General features: G+C 43.3%; 1 protein-coding gene across 1 annotated transcript in view; it reads left to right on the top strand.

Annotated features, from left to right (window-relative positions):
• PDE8B (phosphodiesterase 8B) overlaps nt 1-20,382 on the top strand; it is a 223,740-nt gene that overhangs the window by 130,386 nt on the left and 72,972 nt on the right. Inside the window, exons 6-9 of the mRNA XM_011959219.1 lie at nt 4,554-4,632; nt 9,138-9,278; nt 10,780-10,868; nt 13,069-13,129. Of these exons, the coding sequence (XP_011814609.1) occupies nt 4,554-4,632; nt 9,138-9,278; nt 10,780-10,868; nt 13,069-13,129 (370 nt within the window). The remainder of the gene's footprint in view (nt 1-4,553; nt 4,633-9,137; nt 9,279-10,779; nt 10,869-13,068; nt 13,130-20,382) is intronic.

Raw genomic sequence — 20,382 nt, 5'->3', positions numbered from 1 at the left:
GATGTGATCAAACAGAAGATATACTCTAATTTTAAGATTCTATTATATAAAATAACTTTTAAAGATATAAGAATTAAATCACGTATCTGTATGCCTTTGATTAATTACTCTGTTGAATAGAAGAATTTATGAAATGGAGAGTGTCTAGGATAATCTAAATTAAATGATGATTATCTCTTCTGATGTTCTTACACCTCTTTATCATGAAAAGATCTATTTTATCTAAAATACAGACAATTATTTAGATACTTAGCAGGAGTTTGGGCTGATCGATACATACTAATGCAGTACCAGCTATTGTTTGATTCATTAGTCAGTCTAGAAGTTACATCCAAGTCATGTTTATTTCACTCCAAATCTTAAGACAGTAGCAATCCTCAGTTTTAGAAAGAATCAAAATTTTTGATGGACAAAACTCTGTATTCTGTGGAACACCACATCTCTCAGTATTAACAGACATTTATAGAGCACTCTATTCTCATACGGGCTCTGCGTGATAGCTATTGTGTTACAGGGGTGGAAACTGAGCTGTGAAGGCTTAAAATGACCAGTCGCTATTGCTTTATTGCCCAGTAATGAGTGCTAACAAGTAGCGAAGTCATGATCCTCTTACCTCTTCCACTCCCTGCTCCCAATTCATCCCAGACTCCTACTGGGATGTGGACTTGTGTTCAGAATCTTTTCCCTACAAGCCACCACCTTGCCCAGTCCTACCCTTGTTCCAGGCAGCCTCAGAGTGTGTGTGTGTGTGTGTGTGTGTGTGTGTGTGTGTTGGTGGAGTCTAGATAGAGCACTTTTGGAAGAGACACAGGAGATAATGTAACCCAACACCTGGACTGACAGAGGAAAACACTGAGAACCTTCACAGCTACTCAGCATGTTGGTGACTGTGGTGGAGTAGAATCCAGGCATCCTGCTTTTTCAGTCTGGTGCACTTGCCACTCAGCATAGCACTACGTTATTTATAGACTTTATACCTGGACCTCTGTAGTATTTACCTTTTCTCTCTGGACCTTCGAGGGCTCTTTAGAAGGTGCAGGGAAAATGGTGACGTTACCTATACTTCATGGGTTTCCACACCTAGGTTACTTTTCCCTTGTGTTTCCTTTTTCTAGTTTTCCAACTTTTTAACCTGAAGAATAAAACATAAAGACACCTGAGACAAAAGAATTGTATGGTTCCCATGAACAGATATTAATAAAGCTAAGGTTCTTCTGCCAGAAGAGTATGAATAATTAATACAAGCAATTAAGTTCTAAAACTCTAGAAACATGACTCAAATTGATTATCTCATTTTGCTGCAGGTTTATTTAAATAGAACCATCAACCAAAGAGGTTGAGAGCCTGAATAAACATTGCAGTCTGGTCATGTTTGTCGTGGGGGGCAGGGGTGGGAAATAGTGTGTTCTTTGTACCAATATCCTTTCATTTCAACTGTTGATAAGCATTTACTTTATCTTATGGGGCTTTATACTTATTGAAAATTTCATGCTTTGTGGATAATCATAAAATGAATGTTTAATAAATTTTGGAGATTGGATCTAAGATCATGTATAAAGGCAACCTCTTGAATTGATGAAAATGATAATAGTCTGAAGTACCTGTTTATATATTTAGTTGAAACCTGTTTACATAGTTAGAGAAAATACTTAAGCAAGAGAGGAATTTGTCATTTGATAAAATGTGTTAATTAAAGCTTAATTATCCAGCTCTCAAAGTTAACAAATTAGTCCACATAGAGTGTGTTTCTCCACAAGTGACTTCTGAAAGACAGCTGTTGCCCAGGAAATCCCTGCGGTGCTTTGTCAAGTTTTGGACCAGGTGCCTGGAAAACACTGTTGATAAGACTAGCTTTTGCTTATCTCTTATGAGGCAGTGCAGTGACAAATTTGGTAGCAGTTTTAAAGCCCCCTTTAATTCTTTTTTCTTATTTTAAATTATCATGTTTACAAGTGGTGGTACTAAGACAGTATATAGTTCAAATTGGGTAGACTGGAGCAATTTAACTAAGAAAATACACTACTGCACCTGTAAGCCTTTTCAGTTGAGTTAGGTTGATATTCTCCTCTGCTCTGCTAACCCGTATCATGATTACTTGTTTTACTTACCTTTTCACACTGATATCTTCATTTCTGCAACTATAGGATTGGCGTCCTGCAGTTGGCTAAAATACTGCACTCTGTACGCATACCTCACTATTATTGAATACTGTTCTTGGTTTGATATTTCAGGTGTACTTACGAGAAAAGATAGGCTATGATTCATTTTTTTAACCAAAGCCTTTTGAAAGCCTTAGAGATCAAAGAAGTATTGCTCTGTGATCTGAAACATAACAACAGGTATCATGTGTTGGATGCTCATATTGTCCCAAGCACTTCGAGAAATGCCTCACATAAACTATCTGTTTTGATCTTTATAAAAACCTGTGAAATACGTATTATTATCCTCATTTTATGGATGAGGAAACTGAGGGCCATTGAAGACAAAAAGTTGCCTCAGGTCGCATAACTGGAAAAATACAGAGCCAGATTTTACCCAGTTCTTTCTGCCTTCTTCCTTCTAAACAGATCAAAATAGGATGACAAAGTTAGAATGCCTTTATGAGTGGAAAAAATAACATTTTTCAGAGTTTTTCTTTTAAAGAAAAAACATCAATCCAGTAAATCAACAGTTTTTTTTTCTTTTTGCAATGTGTAAGAAAGCTTTTTGTTGGGATTCTTTAAACAGTCAGTATAAATAACAGAGCTCTAGCTACATGCTTGCTGTGTTGGACAGTAAATAGCTTATTGTATTTGGAGTTGCTCTAGATTAGGAAATTGGTTAAAACTGTAACAAAGAAAATGAGAGTCTGATTCCAAATATTGTTTATGCATTTAGTTTGAAAGATGTCTTTTTTTTCCCTCAGAGCATATTGTTAACCCTCGTAGTCTGTTAGGATTGCAATAATGAAATATAGTCATGCATCATTTAATGATAGGGGTATGTTCTGAGAAATGTGTCGTTGGACAATTTTATCATTGTGCAAACATTGTAGAGTGTACTTACACAAACCTAGATGATATAGCTTACTACACACCTAGGCTACATGGTCTAGCCTGTTGCTCCTAGGTTACAAACCTGTGGAGCATGTTACTGTACTGAATACTGTAGACAATTTTAACACAATGGTATTTGTGAATTTAAACATAGAAAGGCACAGTAAAAATGCAGTATAGAAAGATTTAAAATGGTGCACTTGTATAAGGCACTTAGCATGAATGGAGCTTGCAGGACTGGGAGTTGCTCTAGGTGAGCTGGGGAGTGAAAGGAGAGGGAACGTGAAGGCCCAGGGTGTTATGTATATATGACTGTAGACTTGATCAGCTTTGTACTCTTAGGCTACACAAAATTCATTAAAACATTTTCATTTCTTCAATAGTAAATTTGCCTTAGCTTACTGCTGCTTTTTAACTTTATAAACCTTTATATGTTTAAACTTTTTCACTCTTAATACCATTTAGCTTAAAACACACATTTCACAGCTGTACAAAAAATTTATTTCTTTATAACATTATTCTGTCAGCTTTTTTCTATTTTTAAATCTTTTTTTTTTTTAACTTTTAAAACTTTTTTGTTAAAAATAAGACAACTTTGGCCAGTGCCTGCACAGGGTCAGGATCATCAGTATCACTGACTTCCCCCTCCACATCTTGTCTCACTGGAAGGTCTTCAGGGGCAATAACACACATGGAGCTGTCACCTTCTATGATAACAATGCCATCTTCTGTGATACCTCCTGAAGGACCTGCCTGAGGCTGCTTTACAGTTAACTTTTCTTAGTAGTAGAAGGAGTATTTTATCTAAAACAATGATGAATAGAATAGTAAGTACATAAACCAGTATCCTAGTCATCTCTTATCAAACATTATGTACTATACATCATTACTGTATTGCTATATGTTTATACAGCTGATAGTGCAGTGAGCTTGTTTACACCAACATCATCACAGACACATGAGGATGTTCTGTCTGCTACAACACCACTAGGCAATAGGAATTAGGATTATAATCTCACAGGACCACCATTGTATATTGAGTCCATTGTTGAAACATCGTTATGAGTTGCATTACTGTACCTTAAACTGAGTGATTAATAAGCAGCAGAAATGTATTGCTCACAGTTCTGGAGGTTGAGAAGTCCAAGATCAAGGTGCCAGCAGGTTCTGTGTCTGGTGAGGGCCCGTTCCTCATAGAGAGGACCCTCTCTATGTCCTTACATGGCAGAAAGTGCAAGGGAGCCCACTGGAGCCTCTTTAATAAAGGCACTAATCCCATTCATGAGGACGAAGCCCCACAGACTTAGCCACTTCCCAAAGGCTCTGCATCTTCATACAATCACATCGGATGTTAGATTCCAACATATGAACTTTTGGGAGACATCAGCATGTAACCATGGCAGTAACAAAAAGTACGTAGATTTGATGAACCTGGTATCTGTTTACTTTGTTAAATTAACAGATGAAATGTGGATGGTTTTCATAGAAGAACTAACTTCAATCTTTTATAACTTTCAGGGCCTGTAATTCAGTGTTTACAGCATTAGATCACTGTCATGAAGCCATAGAAATAACAAGCGATGACCACGTGATTCAGGTATGGAAAGAAACCATCTCTATCATTAACATTCAAAATGAACCTTTCAGGTTTAAGCCACACTTTTTATCAAGTACTTTCCCATCAACCTCACATATCAGCACATTTTCTTAGGAGAAATAAATATCAGGCTGTGCAAAGAATACTGATAGACTTAAGAATTAGATATTCAATAAAGAACAAAAAATGATTACTTCAGATCAGAACCTGCAATTTCTTTGACAGAAATGGGGTTTAAGAAAATTTATTTTTTTGAGACAGATTCTCATTCTGTCACCCAGGCTGGAGTACAGTGGTCATCTTGGCTCAGTATAATTTCTGCCTCTCAGGTTCCAGTGATTCTTGTTCCTCTAAGTAGCTAGGATTACAGGCATATGCCACCAAACTCAGCTAATTTTTATATTTTTAGTAGAGATGGGGTTTTACCATGTTGGCCAGGTTGGTCTCAAACTCCTGACCTCAAGTGATCCACCTGCCTTGGCCTCCCAAAGTGCTGGGATTATAGGTGTGAGTCACTGCACCCAGCTAGAACTGGGGTAAATTCTTTTGACCATCTGTGAAGATACTATTCACATAGAAGTAAGTCAGAATGGTACAGTAAATGCCTACAAATGTCTATGGAACAGAATATTTTCAAAGACATTCATTTGTTTGCCTGCAGTGGGTATTCTAATTATAAAGCATTCTTACATGAATGTCATCTTCCTAAGGAAATGTGTGTAGCAGAGAAACCTTTCAAGAAATGAGGTATTCTTATTATAATTGTTGGAAAGTAAGACATCTGTATTTGTAAAATACTCTGAAATATAGACTTTCCACAAATTGGTGCTTGTTTGCCTGCAGTTGGTTTGCAGAGTGGCATGGAGTGTGAGGAGCACTTGTCATCAGTAGAGCACCAAAGACAGTGGGCAACACACAGTGAAGCCCACAGCAGAAGCCTCACATTTGTCTGCCCTAATCTCCCAGTGCACACATACACACCCTGTTCTCATACCAGACCAGTAACATCAGTAGCCCACCCTGCCTAGGCCCTGTCATCAGCACTTTCATTAGGTTGTCTCGTTTCTATTCAGTAAGGGTAGGAAAGAGAAATCATTGCCCTATAGTGCAGAGGAGGAAACTGAGTCCCAACAAGGTCAAGGAACTTATCCAAGGAAAGCCTTAGTAATAAATATCAGAACTAAAATATGTAGTCATGTCTCCAAAGCCTTCCTACCTGGTTTCCTGTTTAGCTGTATTGTTAGAATATGTTTTCTGGCTGCCCCCTTGAAATGTATCTGAAGGCTTCTTCATGTTGCTGACTATCAGTGGCCCACCTGCCCACAGATCTGCCTCTTGGACCTCAGAGAGAGTCAGACATGTTTCTGTTACAGACCAAGCACAAAATCCCACATCTCCCTTACTTATACCCAGACTTGAACAATCAAGTGTATTCATGAAGCACATTTTCTTGGCACCTCCCTGTTTTGCAGTGTGCAGCTGGATTTGATTTCAGAAATGAGGAGAAGGAGCTCCCTGCCCCTCCACCTGTAATCTAACAAACAACTTCTAGAATAGGGAACAGTCTTTCATTCTCCAGTTATCAATCGGTGGTTAGAAAACCTGTATCCCTGGGAGAAGTACTATTGTGATGGTGTCACATTATGATATTAATCATCTCCCAGCCTTTGCCATGAACAGAAAGAAACAGGGGCATGAGGCCAGTATAACAGATGCCTGTAAAGGAGAGGTGGAAGGAGAGTCACTGCCTTTAAGGGAAACTTGGATTCTGAAAGAAGACCTTGCAGCTTTTTTCTCAGGGAACCTTTTCATCCTCCTCTAGAAAAATGTACCAGCAATCTATAGTATGGAACTTAAAACAAGAGGAAGGAGGAAGGAGCTGGATAGAGGATGTTATATGTATAGTGAAATTACCTATGTGCTATAAATTTTGAGGATGTCATCACTGGATGGGATAGTTCATATATGATCTTACTTGATATCAGCATCCTTTTCAGGGCACTCCAATCAAATAGTTAGATGCTTTTTTGAGTACAAATCTTCAGAGGTCAAGTAGCAGCACTTAAAATTTAGAAGCAATACCTATCTATCTGTGTCTATCCATCTATTATCTATCCACCCATCCATCCCTCCCTCCTATCCTTCCTCTCTTCCTCCATGCCCCCATCTATCTAAACTCTCCATATATTTTCTTTAAAATGCTTAATATGGTACTTGCCATATATGAGGCTCAGTTCTAAGCATTTTACATATACTCATTTATTTCTTCAAGCAATCCTATGAATCACGTATCACTATTGTACTCATTTTGCAGATGGGGAAACTGAGAACTAGGGAAGTTAAATAATTTGTCCATGGTTTTGTAGCTAGTAATTGGCAGAGCCAGGATTTGAACTTAGGTGCCTTGGCTCTAGAATCCATATCTGGAAGTACCTGCTGCGTTCTGAGGTTTCAGGAACCCTGGTGTGAAAGAAGGGCCGTGACTTCTACCCAAATTTACAACTTAATAGGGAAAGCAGAAGGAACACATATGAAAAGGTATCAGAATATAGCTAACAAATAAAGAAAATAACATATTCTCTAGTATTTTCTATTCATTCATCAAATAGTTACTAAACAGTCCTGAGTATCTAAAGATCAATTCAAAATAGCCTTTGCCCTTGAGGAGCTGAATGTCCACTGGGAGGGAGAGATAAACAAAAATTTAAATTCGGTGTAATAAGTCACTGAAAGTCTGCACAGGCATCAGTGGCAGCTCTTGGGAGTGGACTAGGTTAGGGGAGTCAGGGAAGGCTTCCTGGAAGAAAAGAGGGATAAAGTGGAGTTGGAGAGGGAAAGAGACCAGGAAGGGAATTGTAAGCAGAGAAAGCACGTGAGGGAAAGGCCTGGAGATGAGGGAGATGTGCAGATAGATCAGCAGCCTGCAGGGGTGTCCCAGGGAGATGTGAGACTGGCTTTGTGAGCAGGGGCCACACTGTAAGTGATGCCCTTCCCTGCCTAGGGAGGGCCCTGACTACTACATGTCAGTGATGAGGCCGGGAGGTGGGGGTCTGGAGATCCATGAAGACAGTATCAGGCCCCCTCCTCTTCAGTCACCCACCAAAGGCCTGATGACTAGAGCATCTTCCAAACCCCTTCAACTCTCAGGGGTGATCATGTTAATGGAAGCTGTGTCTCCCAGGGAACAGCTCCCTAACTGTCCCTGCGCCACCCCGTTCATGACTGCTGCCATCGCAGTTGAGGGCAAGAGTGATTACAGTTGGTTCGAACATCTCTGAAATAGCAGATGGATGCAATTTAAGCCCAAAGAAATTCATGACCCAGATGCAGTCTGTTTACATTTTCCCCACATTCTTTACCGCTTGTCTCTCTGCATTCAGCCCCCATCTGTGATCTTTGAAAAGAAATCAGAGGCGGGGACAGGACCTGGGAGTTAGCTAGGGTCATGGCTCTAAATTCCAGGACCCCAGGCAGAATTATGGAAAGAAACCTCTGAGTCTGCTGGCCCCAGAATCTGCCGAGGGGAGCGTCACATCTGCCTAAGCCCAGCGCTGAAAGGGCTGCCTCCTGCCCAAGTCATTTAACTGAATTTATTGTTCTGATTCTACTGGTAGTGGCCCCAAACTGTAGCAAATATTGATCAATAGGTAGTGGCAATTGGAAAGGAGACATGAGAAATCCAGTTGCAGAGATGTGCATAATACAGGCCACCACTGTTGAATGGAGTTCTTATTTGTTCATTTGTTTGTTTGTAAGAGGCAGGGTCTTGCTGTGTTGCCTGGGCTGGAGTGCAACGGTGCAATCACAGCTCACTGCAGCCTCAAACTCCCAGGCTCCAGTGATCCTTCTGCCTCAGCCTCCTGAATAGTAGGGACTACAGGTGTGTGCCACAACAACTGGCTACTTTTTTTTATTTTTGTAGAGGTGTATTTTTTTTATTTTTTATTTTGTGTTTTCCAGGCTGGTCTTGAACTCTTGGGCTCAGCTGATCCTCCTGCCTCAGCTTCCCAAAGGGCTGGAATTGAATTACAGGCGTGAGCCACTGCACCCAGCCTGAAACTGTTTTTTGTTTTTGTTTTTGTTTTTAACTACAAACATATGGACCCAGTCCTAATTTATTTTTATTTCTTTTTTTTTTTGTCTGCGTTTTTCCTTATTCATGGGGTAGTAGATGGTGAATGAGTTCCCCAAGAGGCTGGTACTGCTAGATGAGGGCTTCCTGTTTTTTTCCTGCTGAAGTTTCTTCTGATTTCCTACAGAGGATCAGGAAGGCAGTTGAATGAATACATTGCTGCCAGGAAGAGGGGAACTCCTCCAGGAAGGGTTTGGGGATGGAGCGGGGCCGCAGCACCTGGCCAGCCAACTGCATTAGAGGATGTTTGCCCTGGGAACTTCTTGCTTGATATTCCTCTGGGTCCCAACAAGTCTTCTTACGGGGCACACAGACGTTTCATGAACTCTGTCTTGTGTCCCCGCACTGATCTGTACCCACCTCCCATTAACAGTATGTCAACCCAGCCTTCGAAAGGATGATGGGCTACCACAAAGGTGAGCTCCTGGGAAAAGAACTCGCTGATCTGCCCAAAAGCGATAAGAACCGGGCAGACCTTCTCGACACCATCAATACATGCATCAAGAAGGGAAAGGTGGGTTACACCAGCAAAACCAATCCACAAACCCTCTCCCTAATGCACTTTTTTTTTCTGTGAGTTTTAGAATTTCATCCTTAAGATTAGCTTCTTTAATAATGTCATAATCAAGTGAAAGATCTTTTATTTTTGCAAAATGAGTTCATTTTTGAGTTAACTTTGGAACTCAAGTGAATCTGGTGCTTATCATTATGTTACAGAATATGGTGATTTTGTGTAAAAACATTTCATCCTGTGCATGAATATATCCCATCTGCCATTGCTGGAATATTGTGGGTATCTCTCAGCAGAGTTCCACCCAGAGAGCTGTTGTGTTTTTTCAGTTTATCCAGTGTTTGGGGGACTAGACATATTTAATACCAGTATTTATAGGTACACCAGGTTTTTTCCCAGTTTTCCTTTTCTGTTCTCTGATCACTGTTCAACATACATTTGTAGCTTCCTCCTCCCAGCTGCACCTGTTCCTCCAGTGGCTTCCCCTTCATCTGGGTAGATGAAGGTAATGATGGAAGTCCGAGAGGAATTTTCCCTGAAGCCCTCTCCTCCTGTGGAGCACTGGCTCTCATCGCTGGAACTGCCTGTGCATTTTCTGTTAAGCATTCAGAAGGCTTCTTCACATACAATTTATTTCATCTTCCTTTCTGTGATGTGAAGTAGTTAGATAAGCACTGTATCCATTTAATAGAGGGAACATTTTAGAGGGATAAGATAAATTTAGATTATAGATGATGATCAAAAATCTTTTTTAACTGGGGCAATGAGACCAAAAAGGAAACAAGACATTGTTAACTATTCCAAAAATTGTTGCCAAAAGAATACAGCCGCACATACCAAGGTGCATACCAATTAGCCACCTTATGTGATAGAGGGGGCAAGAAATGGCTGCAGAGAATCTCAGTTTCTGATTAGCCAAACCTCCCAGGTTCAGAGAACAGGAACCTTTACTCTCCCTTTGGCCTCGTTCATGGAAACTATGAGGAGCCAGACTAACCCCTGAGAAGCCTTGGCTAGGGGGCCCATAAGATGTTAGGAAGATGATGGGCTTCAGCGAGTGTTAAATAGACGTGAATTTATAAGCAGATTTTCTGCATCCTAATGTGGGCAAGTTACCTAGACTCTCTGAGCCTCAGTTTACCCATCTGTAAATTTAGTATGATAATGCCAAGTTCACAGATTGCTGTGAAGATTTTGAGAGAGACCTCTGAAGAATCCTTTGACCTGGTGCCACAGCAGCCATAGGGCTGAGAGCAGAATTCCACCCACAGGTCAAGTGTCCTGGAAGCTGGGACAGACAGCCTGTTGGTGGATATGTGGATCTGTGGTCTTGTCTTCACACATGTGGCCACATCAGCATTGCATTGAGTACAACAATACAGCAGGCATTGTGAAATGTAATGAAAGCATGTGGGAACGTTCCTTCTCGGCCTGCTGAGACCCTCTGCAGGAGCAGCTGTCATCCTTGACTGAAGGATTTTAAGAGCTCTCTTTGTCCATGTAGGAGTGGCAGGGGGTTTACTATGCCAGACGGAAATCCGGGGACAGCATCCAACAGCACGTGAAGATCACCCCAGTGATTGGCCAAGGAGGGTGAGAGCAAACTGTTCAACTCTTTTAGCTGAAGATAAAGACTGAAGGCCCTTATGGGCATTGGGCTTGCAATGCCAGTATGAGCCTTACATCCCCAAATGCAGTAGGGTTGTGCTGAATGTAGTATTGACTGAGGGTGCTTCCAGTCAGCTGGCAGCAGCCCCCATACATGGTTTTCCATGTCTTCATGAAGCATCACCCCAACCTCCCCCCTCCACCTGATCACCTATGCCTTCTGTCATTCCCAGTGTGCTCTAAAGGGGCTTGATTTCTGGGCTTCCCTTTCCCTGTAACAACAATGATCTCCTGCCAGTGCTCTCTGGCCTCTGCACTCAGTGCATAGGGAGCCACCCTTTTCTCCTGCTTGAGGCCCTCACCCCATGCTGGTTCCTCCAGGCCAGTTCTGGGCTTGTTCCTCGGAGGCCCACTGTTTATGGAGAGAAAGGTGTGTCTGACCAGGAGCTGAGGGCATCTCAATCCGCTGAATCTCAGATTACCAGAGAAGGCTCTCTATTATGTGGAGAGAGAAGAAAAATATGCAATTCCTCTTCCTTCCTCCAGTTAAATTTTGTGAGATTTACAAAACCAAACAGGACCCCGTAACCATACATCATAGTGAGCCTTGGGAAGCCAGCCTGAAGGTCAACACCAGGTTCATAGTTTGGGTGTATAAGGAGCACAACATTGTGTGACATGTCAGAAAAAGATGAGGCCACAGTCATCCTGCTGGTAACTGGAACAGGAGCCCCACCTGTGACTCTTAGGACTACCTGAGTTCATTGCAAATTGTTGCATGAATAGAAAACAAGATGTTTTACAAAATCAGCCAGGTAGCCAGGTATTTGTAATAGCTTGTTTCCTCTCCAATTTTGGTTAGTTTCAAAATTGCTCTCCCATCAATGCAGGCTACCTCCTGTCAATACCACCTGGTATTTCATGCCATTTTGTAATTTGCAGCTCCCTTTTCGCTTCACTCTGGATGATGGGGGCACTGACAGGCCCCTGACCGAGGTTGTGAGCTGGAGAGAGGCTGCCGCTCCGCCCTCCTCCTGAGCAGCCTGGCCTCAGCGTGGCCATTCTCACACACAGGCAGTGCTGAGAGCCGTGGGGTGGAGATGATGCCCATGGCTGTCGTGTTGTTTTTATCCTCATCCTTATACCATCTCCTCAGAAAATCAAAGCTAAGAATTCCTTTTTGTGTGTGTGACCAGAATCATTAGGCAACCAAAGCAGAGGAGACATGCTATTGCCTGTTAATTTCCATCAGAATACATTTTTTTGATCTCTCTGATTTTACAGATAAGAAAAAGAAGTTCTTTTGTCCAGACACAATTTCCAGTGTTATTTTCCCTGTAATTGTAGGCAGTGAGCTATCAGAGGCAATTCTTACTAAAAGTAGGGAAATTTTACCTCTTCCTAGTTGAGTGAAGTCTATTACAGAGTAACCAGTATTTTCTATCCTCTTTTCAGAGGCCTACAGAGAAAAGTGAACCAGGTAAAAAGAGAGAGAAAGTGGGGTACCCCACGGGCTTCTGGGGGCAGAAAGCCTAATGTAACTCTCTGGATTTCATGGCTTTACTCTCAGTAAAATATTGACTGTGAGCTGATTTTTGCCTGGGGCTGAGGCACCTGTAGTCTTTTGCCCGGTTTTCCTTGTGACAGTGATAAAGAGTGAGACCACCCACTGAGTTTCAGGACCCCAGTCCATGACCTTGAAATGAGAGGATTTTTACGTGCCTGAAAAGTGCCATTATTATGACAATTATAGTGTGCAAGAATATGGGATATTTAATATAAAAACAGCAGCCATGAAATGTGGTCATTGTCCAAATGAATCTTTTGTAGCTATGCAATTGTTAGTGTCAGCAGAATTAAAACTAATTTGTTTGTAGCAGCATTTTATCCTATCAACTGAAGATATCTAGGAACCTAACTTTAGGAGACAGTTACAAAATGAGATACCCATTAGGGAAATGTTTCTGAGCCCGCTGTGATGTATAAAGGAGGCCCAGTTTCCAGAGGCATGTGTGGGCTCTGTGTGAAAACTGTGTTTTCTGTAGATTGAGTCTTGCTTGAATTTTAAAGCTCCCCTAGGATGAACGCTGGAGTTTAGCTTTAAGAAGTCTGTTGACGTTTTTATTTGCCAATTTGTTGAATCATCTCGTATCTGACTCACTAATAACTGATTGTTTGTTATTAGGAAAATTAGGCATTTTGTCTCCCTCAAGAAACTGTGTTGTACCACTGACAATAATAAGCAGGTACGGTATCAGCTCACTTTGTTTGCTCTGTCCGTTTGGCCGTGCGTCACCTCTGTTCTCTGCTTGTCTCACCACTGTTCTCTGCTTGTCTTTCTCCATGTCTAATCGTAGCTGCCAATTAAGCAGATTTATGGGAAAATTAGGTTCCTCTGACAAATTTTTTTATTTCCCAGCAAGCCTATATCACTTTATTTGTAGTGCACATTGGTTATGATTTAGCTTGTGGCTGAGGAACTCTCCAGACTACTATATGAAGGCACAAAATTCTTCCTCCAAATAAAAAAAAAGTCCTATTTTTAATCTTAATTTCTTAATCAGTTGGAAAGTTATATCAATTTGAGCATTTCACCCCTACAAATTCATATCTAAAACAAGAATCATTCCAAATTAGTACTGCGATTTTTTTCTTACCCTTACATCATACAGAGCAATACATCTGAATGTTATCATCTGCAGTAACAGAATTTTAAGAAGCCACTGTATTTAATAACTTTTTTTTTTTTTTTTTTGAGATGAAGTCTCGCTCTGTCACCCAGGCTGCAGTGCAGTGACGCAATCTCGGCTCACTGCAGGCTCCACCTCCTGGGTTCACACCATCCTCCTGCCTAGCCTCCCAAGTAGCTGGGACTACAGGTGCCCGCCACCATGCCCGGCTAATTTTTTTGTATTTTTAGTAGAGATGGGGTTTCACCGCGTTAGCCAGGATGGACTCAATCTCCTGACCTCGTGATCTGCCCGCCTCGGCCTCCCAACATGCTGGAATTACAGGCGTGAGCCACCGCGCCTGGGTAATTTTGTAATGCAGGGCAACATTGGTATAGGTATATTTTCTATTTGATTAGTACTTTTACTACTGGATTATGTGTATTTTCACTTCATGCATTATAATTTATAGATTAACAATTATACAACAAGCATAATTATCAGTGATCTATTTTTGAAAACTTACAACGTGTGGTCTTTGATTTTTATGAAGATTTTAAAGAGGGACAGTATCTCTAAGGGATTTCAAGGGCTTCTGTGGCATAATCCGTTTTAGTAGAGGATGGCAGAGATGTGTGAAGTGCTGCATGAGAAGGTGAAGCCCAGCCAGGCCTGGAGATCAACTGGAACCAACAGGACGTGAGTAGACAGTGGGGTGAGCGTAGTGAGCCCGTGAGGGTCTTCAGTCGGTTGTCTCAGGCTATCAAAGGGGTCCATGTCCATGTGCTCCTTTATAAGATATAGTTCGAGATAAAAATCCTTCCTCCAGTACTGAGAATTTCATCTGACATCAGGACGTTTTCACATAATACCATGAAGTCATACAAGAGCCAAGTCCTTGGAGACCTCTGGTAAAGGAAAGAATGGCCTTTCATAGAAAATAAAGTGTTCCAACAGCCTTATTGCTACATACCGGGAGAAAGAATGAGTTCTTCTTAAGAGCTGACACAGGCAGAAAGAGAGAGACAGGACACCTGGTGTCTCTTTGAAGACGAACTTCTGAACACAAGCAGTGCAGACCAGCATTTCTTGGCTGTGGATCCACAGTACAGGACACAGGTCCCCTGGGGCTCATTCATTCTCATGCCAGGAATTGACCAAGTACAATTCATGCCTTTCCCCCACCAGCTTAGCCTTGCTCCTCTTCCTTACCCTCTTTCTCACTTAATGACGAGGACCCCCACGCTCCCTGTCACCAGTCTCCCTGCAACTCCATGTGCTCAAGTGGTACTAGTCCTTCATGGCCCAGTGCAAGAAACATTAAGTACCACCTTCTTCCTGAAGGCCCCTGAGGTACCCTCTTTTCTTTGTGTCACCCCCCAACCACCAGCATCATCTTCACAGCTATTTGTGTGCTAAACTGCCCTCTCCCCTCTAGCAGGGCCACCGCTCTGTGCTGTCCTTGTGTGCCCACACTGCCTGGCATGTAGCAGGCCCTGAAGCTGGTGGCTAGCGTTAATGAAACTGAATGTCTCAGTCCTGGCCTCCTGCCAGCTGTAAAGCCCTCCTGCCTCACAGGGAGAGCAGGCAAGTCCTTAGCACAGGACTTTAGGATGCAGGGGTGGGGGGCCACCTGCTTTTTTTCTGAGGCTTTAAATAGAAACGCCTTTACTACCATGAATTAGCTGCTGCTCCTAGAAAAGTGGAAACGCAGAGCTCAGATACCCTGAGCCATTGACGTCACCTAATGGTACTGCACAGGCCTAGAGAGACATTTAGATTTTCTAATAACAAAGCATTTTTATACCTCTGGCTAGCTACAGTGTTTTTCCTCCTCATCGAAGGAGGCTGCAGTGAATGGCAATGGGATCTGTGCTGGGAAGGGCTCCTGTCTGCTGGCAGTTCCAGTGGCGCAGTTTTCTGGGGTTTAGCCCTGATGTCAAAATTGGCCCATGGGTTTGCATTTTAACAAGGTGTGACGCAGTAAGCCAGGCTGCTGTCTCCTGGTAGGGTTTGCTGTCAGCAAAGATCCCTTTTCCTACATGAGCCCTGTAGCTTTTTGCCAAGAGGCTGGAAATGCTCAGTGAGGTTTGTCTGTTGTCTTCCTCTCCTCTGCACACATACTTTCTCCCCAAATATGTGTTAAACACCTGTTCTGTGCTGGCACCAGGGATACAATGCATCTGCCCCCAATGTCAGGGAGGCCAGAGACAGGTAAACAGAATAAATAGAATGCAGCACAGAGGAAATGTGAACCAAGCACTGGAGAAGCTCAAAACCCAGGACCTAAGGAGGCTGTCTGGGATTTTTAGGTATTGTCTAAAACAGGGGCCAACAAACTAGAGCCTGCAGGCCAAATGTGGCCTGTTCTGCAAGTAAAGTTTTATTGAAACACAGCCACACTCTCTTGTGTGTTGTGCCTCTGGCTGCTTTCATACTGTGGCTACAGAGCTGAGGTCATGTGGCCTGCAGAACCTAAATATTTACCCTCTGGTCCTGCACAGAAAAAGGTTGCTGACTTCATTTCTTGAAGATAATTTTCTTTCTTGGATGTTCCATTTTCTTAGGCCAGCAACAGTCTGCCCTGACCTCCCAGAAGTACCCCTTCTCCCCTTCATACATTTCTTTGGGCACCTTTTGCCTTCGTGCCAGCCTCTGTGTCCTGTCTCAAACCTATCTCAATCCCTCCATACTGGTGCGGACATGAGAACCTAGGTCCCTGAGGCTTTTTCCTTTTCACAAGGACAAAATCCAAATGCAAATTCATGGCTCAAACTTCAGAATTTCAAGGATCTGCAACCATGGTCCAAGAGTCATACTTGCATAGGGAAAAAAGGAGGCAGTTAGGGCCCTGATATTATATCAGCTCTTGTGTTTTGTTTTGTTTTGTTTTGTTTTGTTTGAGACAGAGTCTTGCTCTGTTGCCCAGGCTGGAGTGCAGTGGCACGATCTTGGCTCACTGCAACCTCTGCCTCCCGGGTTCAAGCGATTCTCTTGCCTCAGCCTCCCAAGTAACTGGGATTATAGGTGTGCACCACAGTGCCTGGCTAATTTTTGTATTTTTTGTGGAGATGGGGTTTCACCATGTTGGCCAGGCTGGTCTTGAACAACTGACCTCAAGTGATCCACCTGCCTCAGCCTCCCGAAGTGCTGGGATTACAGGTATAAGCCACTGCACCCTGCCATCAGCTCTTATTCTTTTTACATTTTAATGTGGCTACTACAAGTTTTAAATTACATATGTGGTTTGCATGTGTGGCTCACACAATATTTTTATTGGACAGACCTGGTCTGAACTTTCCCTCCTATGCCAAATCCTATCACAGATTCACCTCACTTGCCCTTGTGCAGGTGATGGGATGCTAATGAGCTACAGACATCCTCTTGTTTCTAGCAATGAGTCAGCTCTAGACTCACTGAGCCTCCAGGAAACCATGCTGTAACCAGTTTCCCAGGCCCCTAGGAGGCTTTTACCCTCACTGAGGACATTCTGATGGATGCTTAAGCAAACCTATAGAGAGTGTCTTTGCAGGGAGATGCAGGGCCCCTTTCAGTCATTCTCAAACTGCTGCAGAATGTTAGGTCTCACTTTCTTTGGTGAGCTCTTTAGAGCTCTTTTGGTGGACAATGGGGAGTACCATGTCCTACTGAGTGTACTCAGGCAAGGGGATACCACAGCCCTCAGAAAACTGAGCAGAAGTGGGATGCATGGGAGCCAGTGAGGGCCAGTGGACAGTTAGACACAGTCATCATCCCTGAGTTGTCTGGCAGCAAAGTGGGGAAGGCTTATTCTCAAAGAGACCACACACGCTTAGAAACCCTTTAGCCGTGGGTTGAGATGGTGGGTTAAAGGAGGTGGTAATCCTCCCCTAATTAGAATGACCTCCTGCCCTTTTGTGGGAACAGAGCAAGGCCACCAGTTGACAGCTAGTAAGATGTTTTTTCCTGGCACAGCCTGGCTTCACCAACGTGTTACAGAGAGACTGCCCCACAGTTCTCACCAGGCTCTAGGACCTTCTCTCCAAGCCCAGCAGGTCCTGGAACATGGGCCTTGTCTGAGATGTGTGCAGTCTGAGTGTGACTGACAGGCTGCTCCGCTAAGCACCCTTGGTTGATTTCTGTCTTGCCTGGCAGGACTGTGCTTACAGCCCCCTGAACCCACAAGGACCCAAGGACTCAAGGACTCTGTAGTTGCCTGTACCCAGTACTCCAGGAAGGAGGCCACCTCATGCCATCTTTCTTTTCTCCCTCCCTCTTTTGCTTTCTCTCTTTTATCCACACTCTACCTGCAGTCACCTTCTGTAGGCCTCCAGACAGTCCACAGATTTTCCCGTTCAGTCCTTACACCTGCTTGAACCATCCTCTCGATGGGTTTCTGCTGCCTATGACCCTTGGTGGCCCATTCTCGTTCCCACCCCCAGGCCAGCCTTCTCTTGGGCATGTCCTTGGCCTTCACTGCCCCATGCCTTTACTGTCCCCACGTTTGGCCATTTCTGTTTCTCTCACCCCTTACCTTTCTAGGGGTGGTGTGGCCGATGGGCCTTCTCATGATTTGGGCCTTCTCCTCCAGCTTCTGGCAAACCATGATCCTTAGCATTAACAGAGTCTAATATCTCATGGCATTCTCAGCAGAACTGAGAAGAGGGTGGCGGGGGCAGGAACGAGGAGAGAGAGGCACATGGATTTACTTACGAGGTTCTGTTCATTGCTAAGTAGTGATAAAAACAAAATTTCAATTTGTCCTAAATTCCCAGTATTTGGCTCTTTTACGTGCTTTTAAATGGTGTGGACCTTTTGTTGCTTCCCTGCCCTTTAGCACTCAACTCAGCTTCTCCTCCCTCCAAGAAATCTTCCAAACCTTCCAGCCCATGTCTCTATCCTGTAAAGAGGGAGCAGGGACACTTTTTGTCTGCACCACCCAACTGAATCATTAATCTTATGCTGCTTTGGGTGAGTTCTTGCCTTAGGGCGGGGACTGTGGATTATGCCTCTTTGTCCTTCCTACTGTGTATGTCCCATAGACATCAGGAAATTATTTTGAAAACTAGCTCTTACTCCTTAACACAATAACCTTTGGATGGGATAGGAAATTAAAGATGCAGCTTCTGTCTTATCCTGAATTCTTATTCCATGTAGAGTTGATCTATATGTAGCCAATATATGTCTCACATGGTGTTACAAAGAATAGTTTCTGTACTCTTCCAAGGCACACATCCAAGTGTGACTTCTTTTTTAAAAAATTGGAGAAAAAGGCTACCGCAAGTGAAAACATGACTGCAGTTATCTCTAAAAGCAGCTAGTCACAGTTAGAAATGTATTTTATGTAATTGGAATATTACTATGATACAGACTTTGTACACGTGTACCTTCTTTGTGTGCCCCGAAATATTTATTGACATATTTGGTAAAGCCACAAGATAAACAAAATTATCCCAATTTTTCCACTTAGCTTTAGTACATATTTACAAGAATCTATTTAAAGAAAGGCCTCTGATATTGCGAAACTAGATTTTTTTTCCTGAGAAACCACGTTTGGAACAGCCAAACCCTGAGCAGACGTGAATGGAATACCTGTCACACGTCAGGGACTGTGGGAGGCTCTGAGGGCACAAGAGAAGCAGGGGCTTGCAGCAGGGAGGAGGGGCCAGGGGCGGGGGTACTGAGAATCCAGCTGTAGAATTGTGTGCTTGGGAAGTCGTGGCTTAGAGGAGAGAGAGACAACTTCATGCCTGGTGGTGATGGTGGCTGTTGAAGGTGACCATGCCAGGCTCCGTGAAGTTCCAGAGCATCTGAAGCTGAGAGGGGGCTCTCTTGGCTTGTGAGGGAAAGGGTAAGCCGAGAACATTCTGGGCATGTACACCTACACTGAGCATGAAGTGAGAGGAGGCTGCCTAGTTTCAGGTAGACACAGGTGCCCTTTGCCCTGGCAGAGAAGCTGACCCTCATGGCCTGCAGAACAGCAGGCCGGTGGGTGTCTGCCCTGCATAGATGGGGTTTCTTTAACCCATCTGTTCTCTCATTCTGTCCTCTCTGCTACATCAAGGATATTTATAAGGCAATTGATGTTTGTTTATAAGGTATCCCTATGATGGGCATAAGTGGGAGGTGGAGGATGGGAAAATCAGAAGGGAAGAAGCTATAGGTCTGAGCTGGAAATAAAGTGTCTCTGTGTGAGACCAGTAATGCCTGCTCACCAGTAATAACCAGCTTCAGCAGGAACCCCCCCCCCACCTCCCCGCAGCCCACCTCACCTCACCCTTAGCTAAGCCTTAGTCCTGGAGGCCTAAACATAGAGAAAAAATAATTTGACTTAAGAAAAGTAAGATAGACTGCCGGGCGCCATGGCTCACACCTATAATCCCACCACTTTGGGAGGCTGAGGCGGGCAGATCATGAGGTCAGGAATTCGAGAACAGCCTGACCAACATGGTGAAACCCCATCTCTACGAAAACTACAAAAATTAGCTGGGCATGGTGGCGGGCACTGGTAATCCCAGCCACTGAGGAGGCTGAGACAGGAGAATTGCTTGAACCTGGGAGGCGGAGGTTGCAGTGAGCCAAGATCACGCCACTACACTTCAGCCTGGGTGACACAGCGAGACCCCATCTCTACGAAAACTACAAAAATTAGCTGGGCATGGTGGCGGGCACCTATAGTCCCAGCCACTGAGGAGGCTGAGACAGGAGGATCGCTTGAATCCAGGAGGTCGAAACTGCAGTGAGCAATGATGGTGTCCCTGGATTCCAGCCTGCATGATAGAGTGAAACCTGTCTCTAAGAAAAAGAAAAAACAAGCTTATTTTTTAATGATAAAGTGGTGAATTCACCTA

Source organism: Colobus angolensis, unplaced genomic scaffold (assembly GCF_000951035.1).
Source record: "Colobus angolensis palliatus isolate OR3802 unplaced genomic scaffold, Cang.pa_1.0 Scaffold49, whole genome shotgun sequence".
Taxonomy (NCBI): domain Eukaryota; kingdom Metazoa; phylum Chordata; class Mammalia; order Primates; family Cercopithecidae; genus Colobus; species Colobus angolensis.
This window is presented reverse-complemented; position numbering and strand designations above follow the sequence as displayed.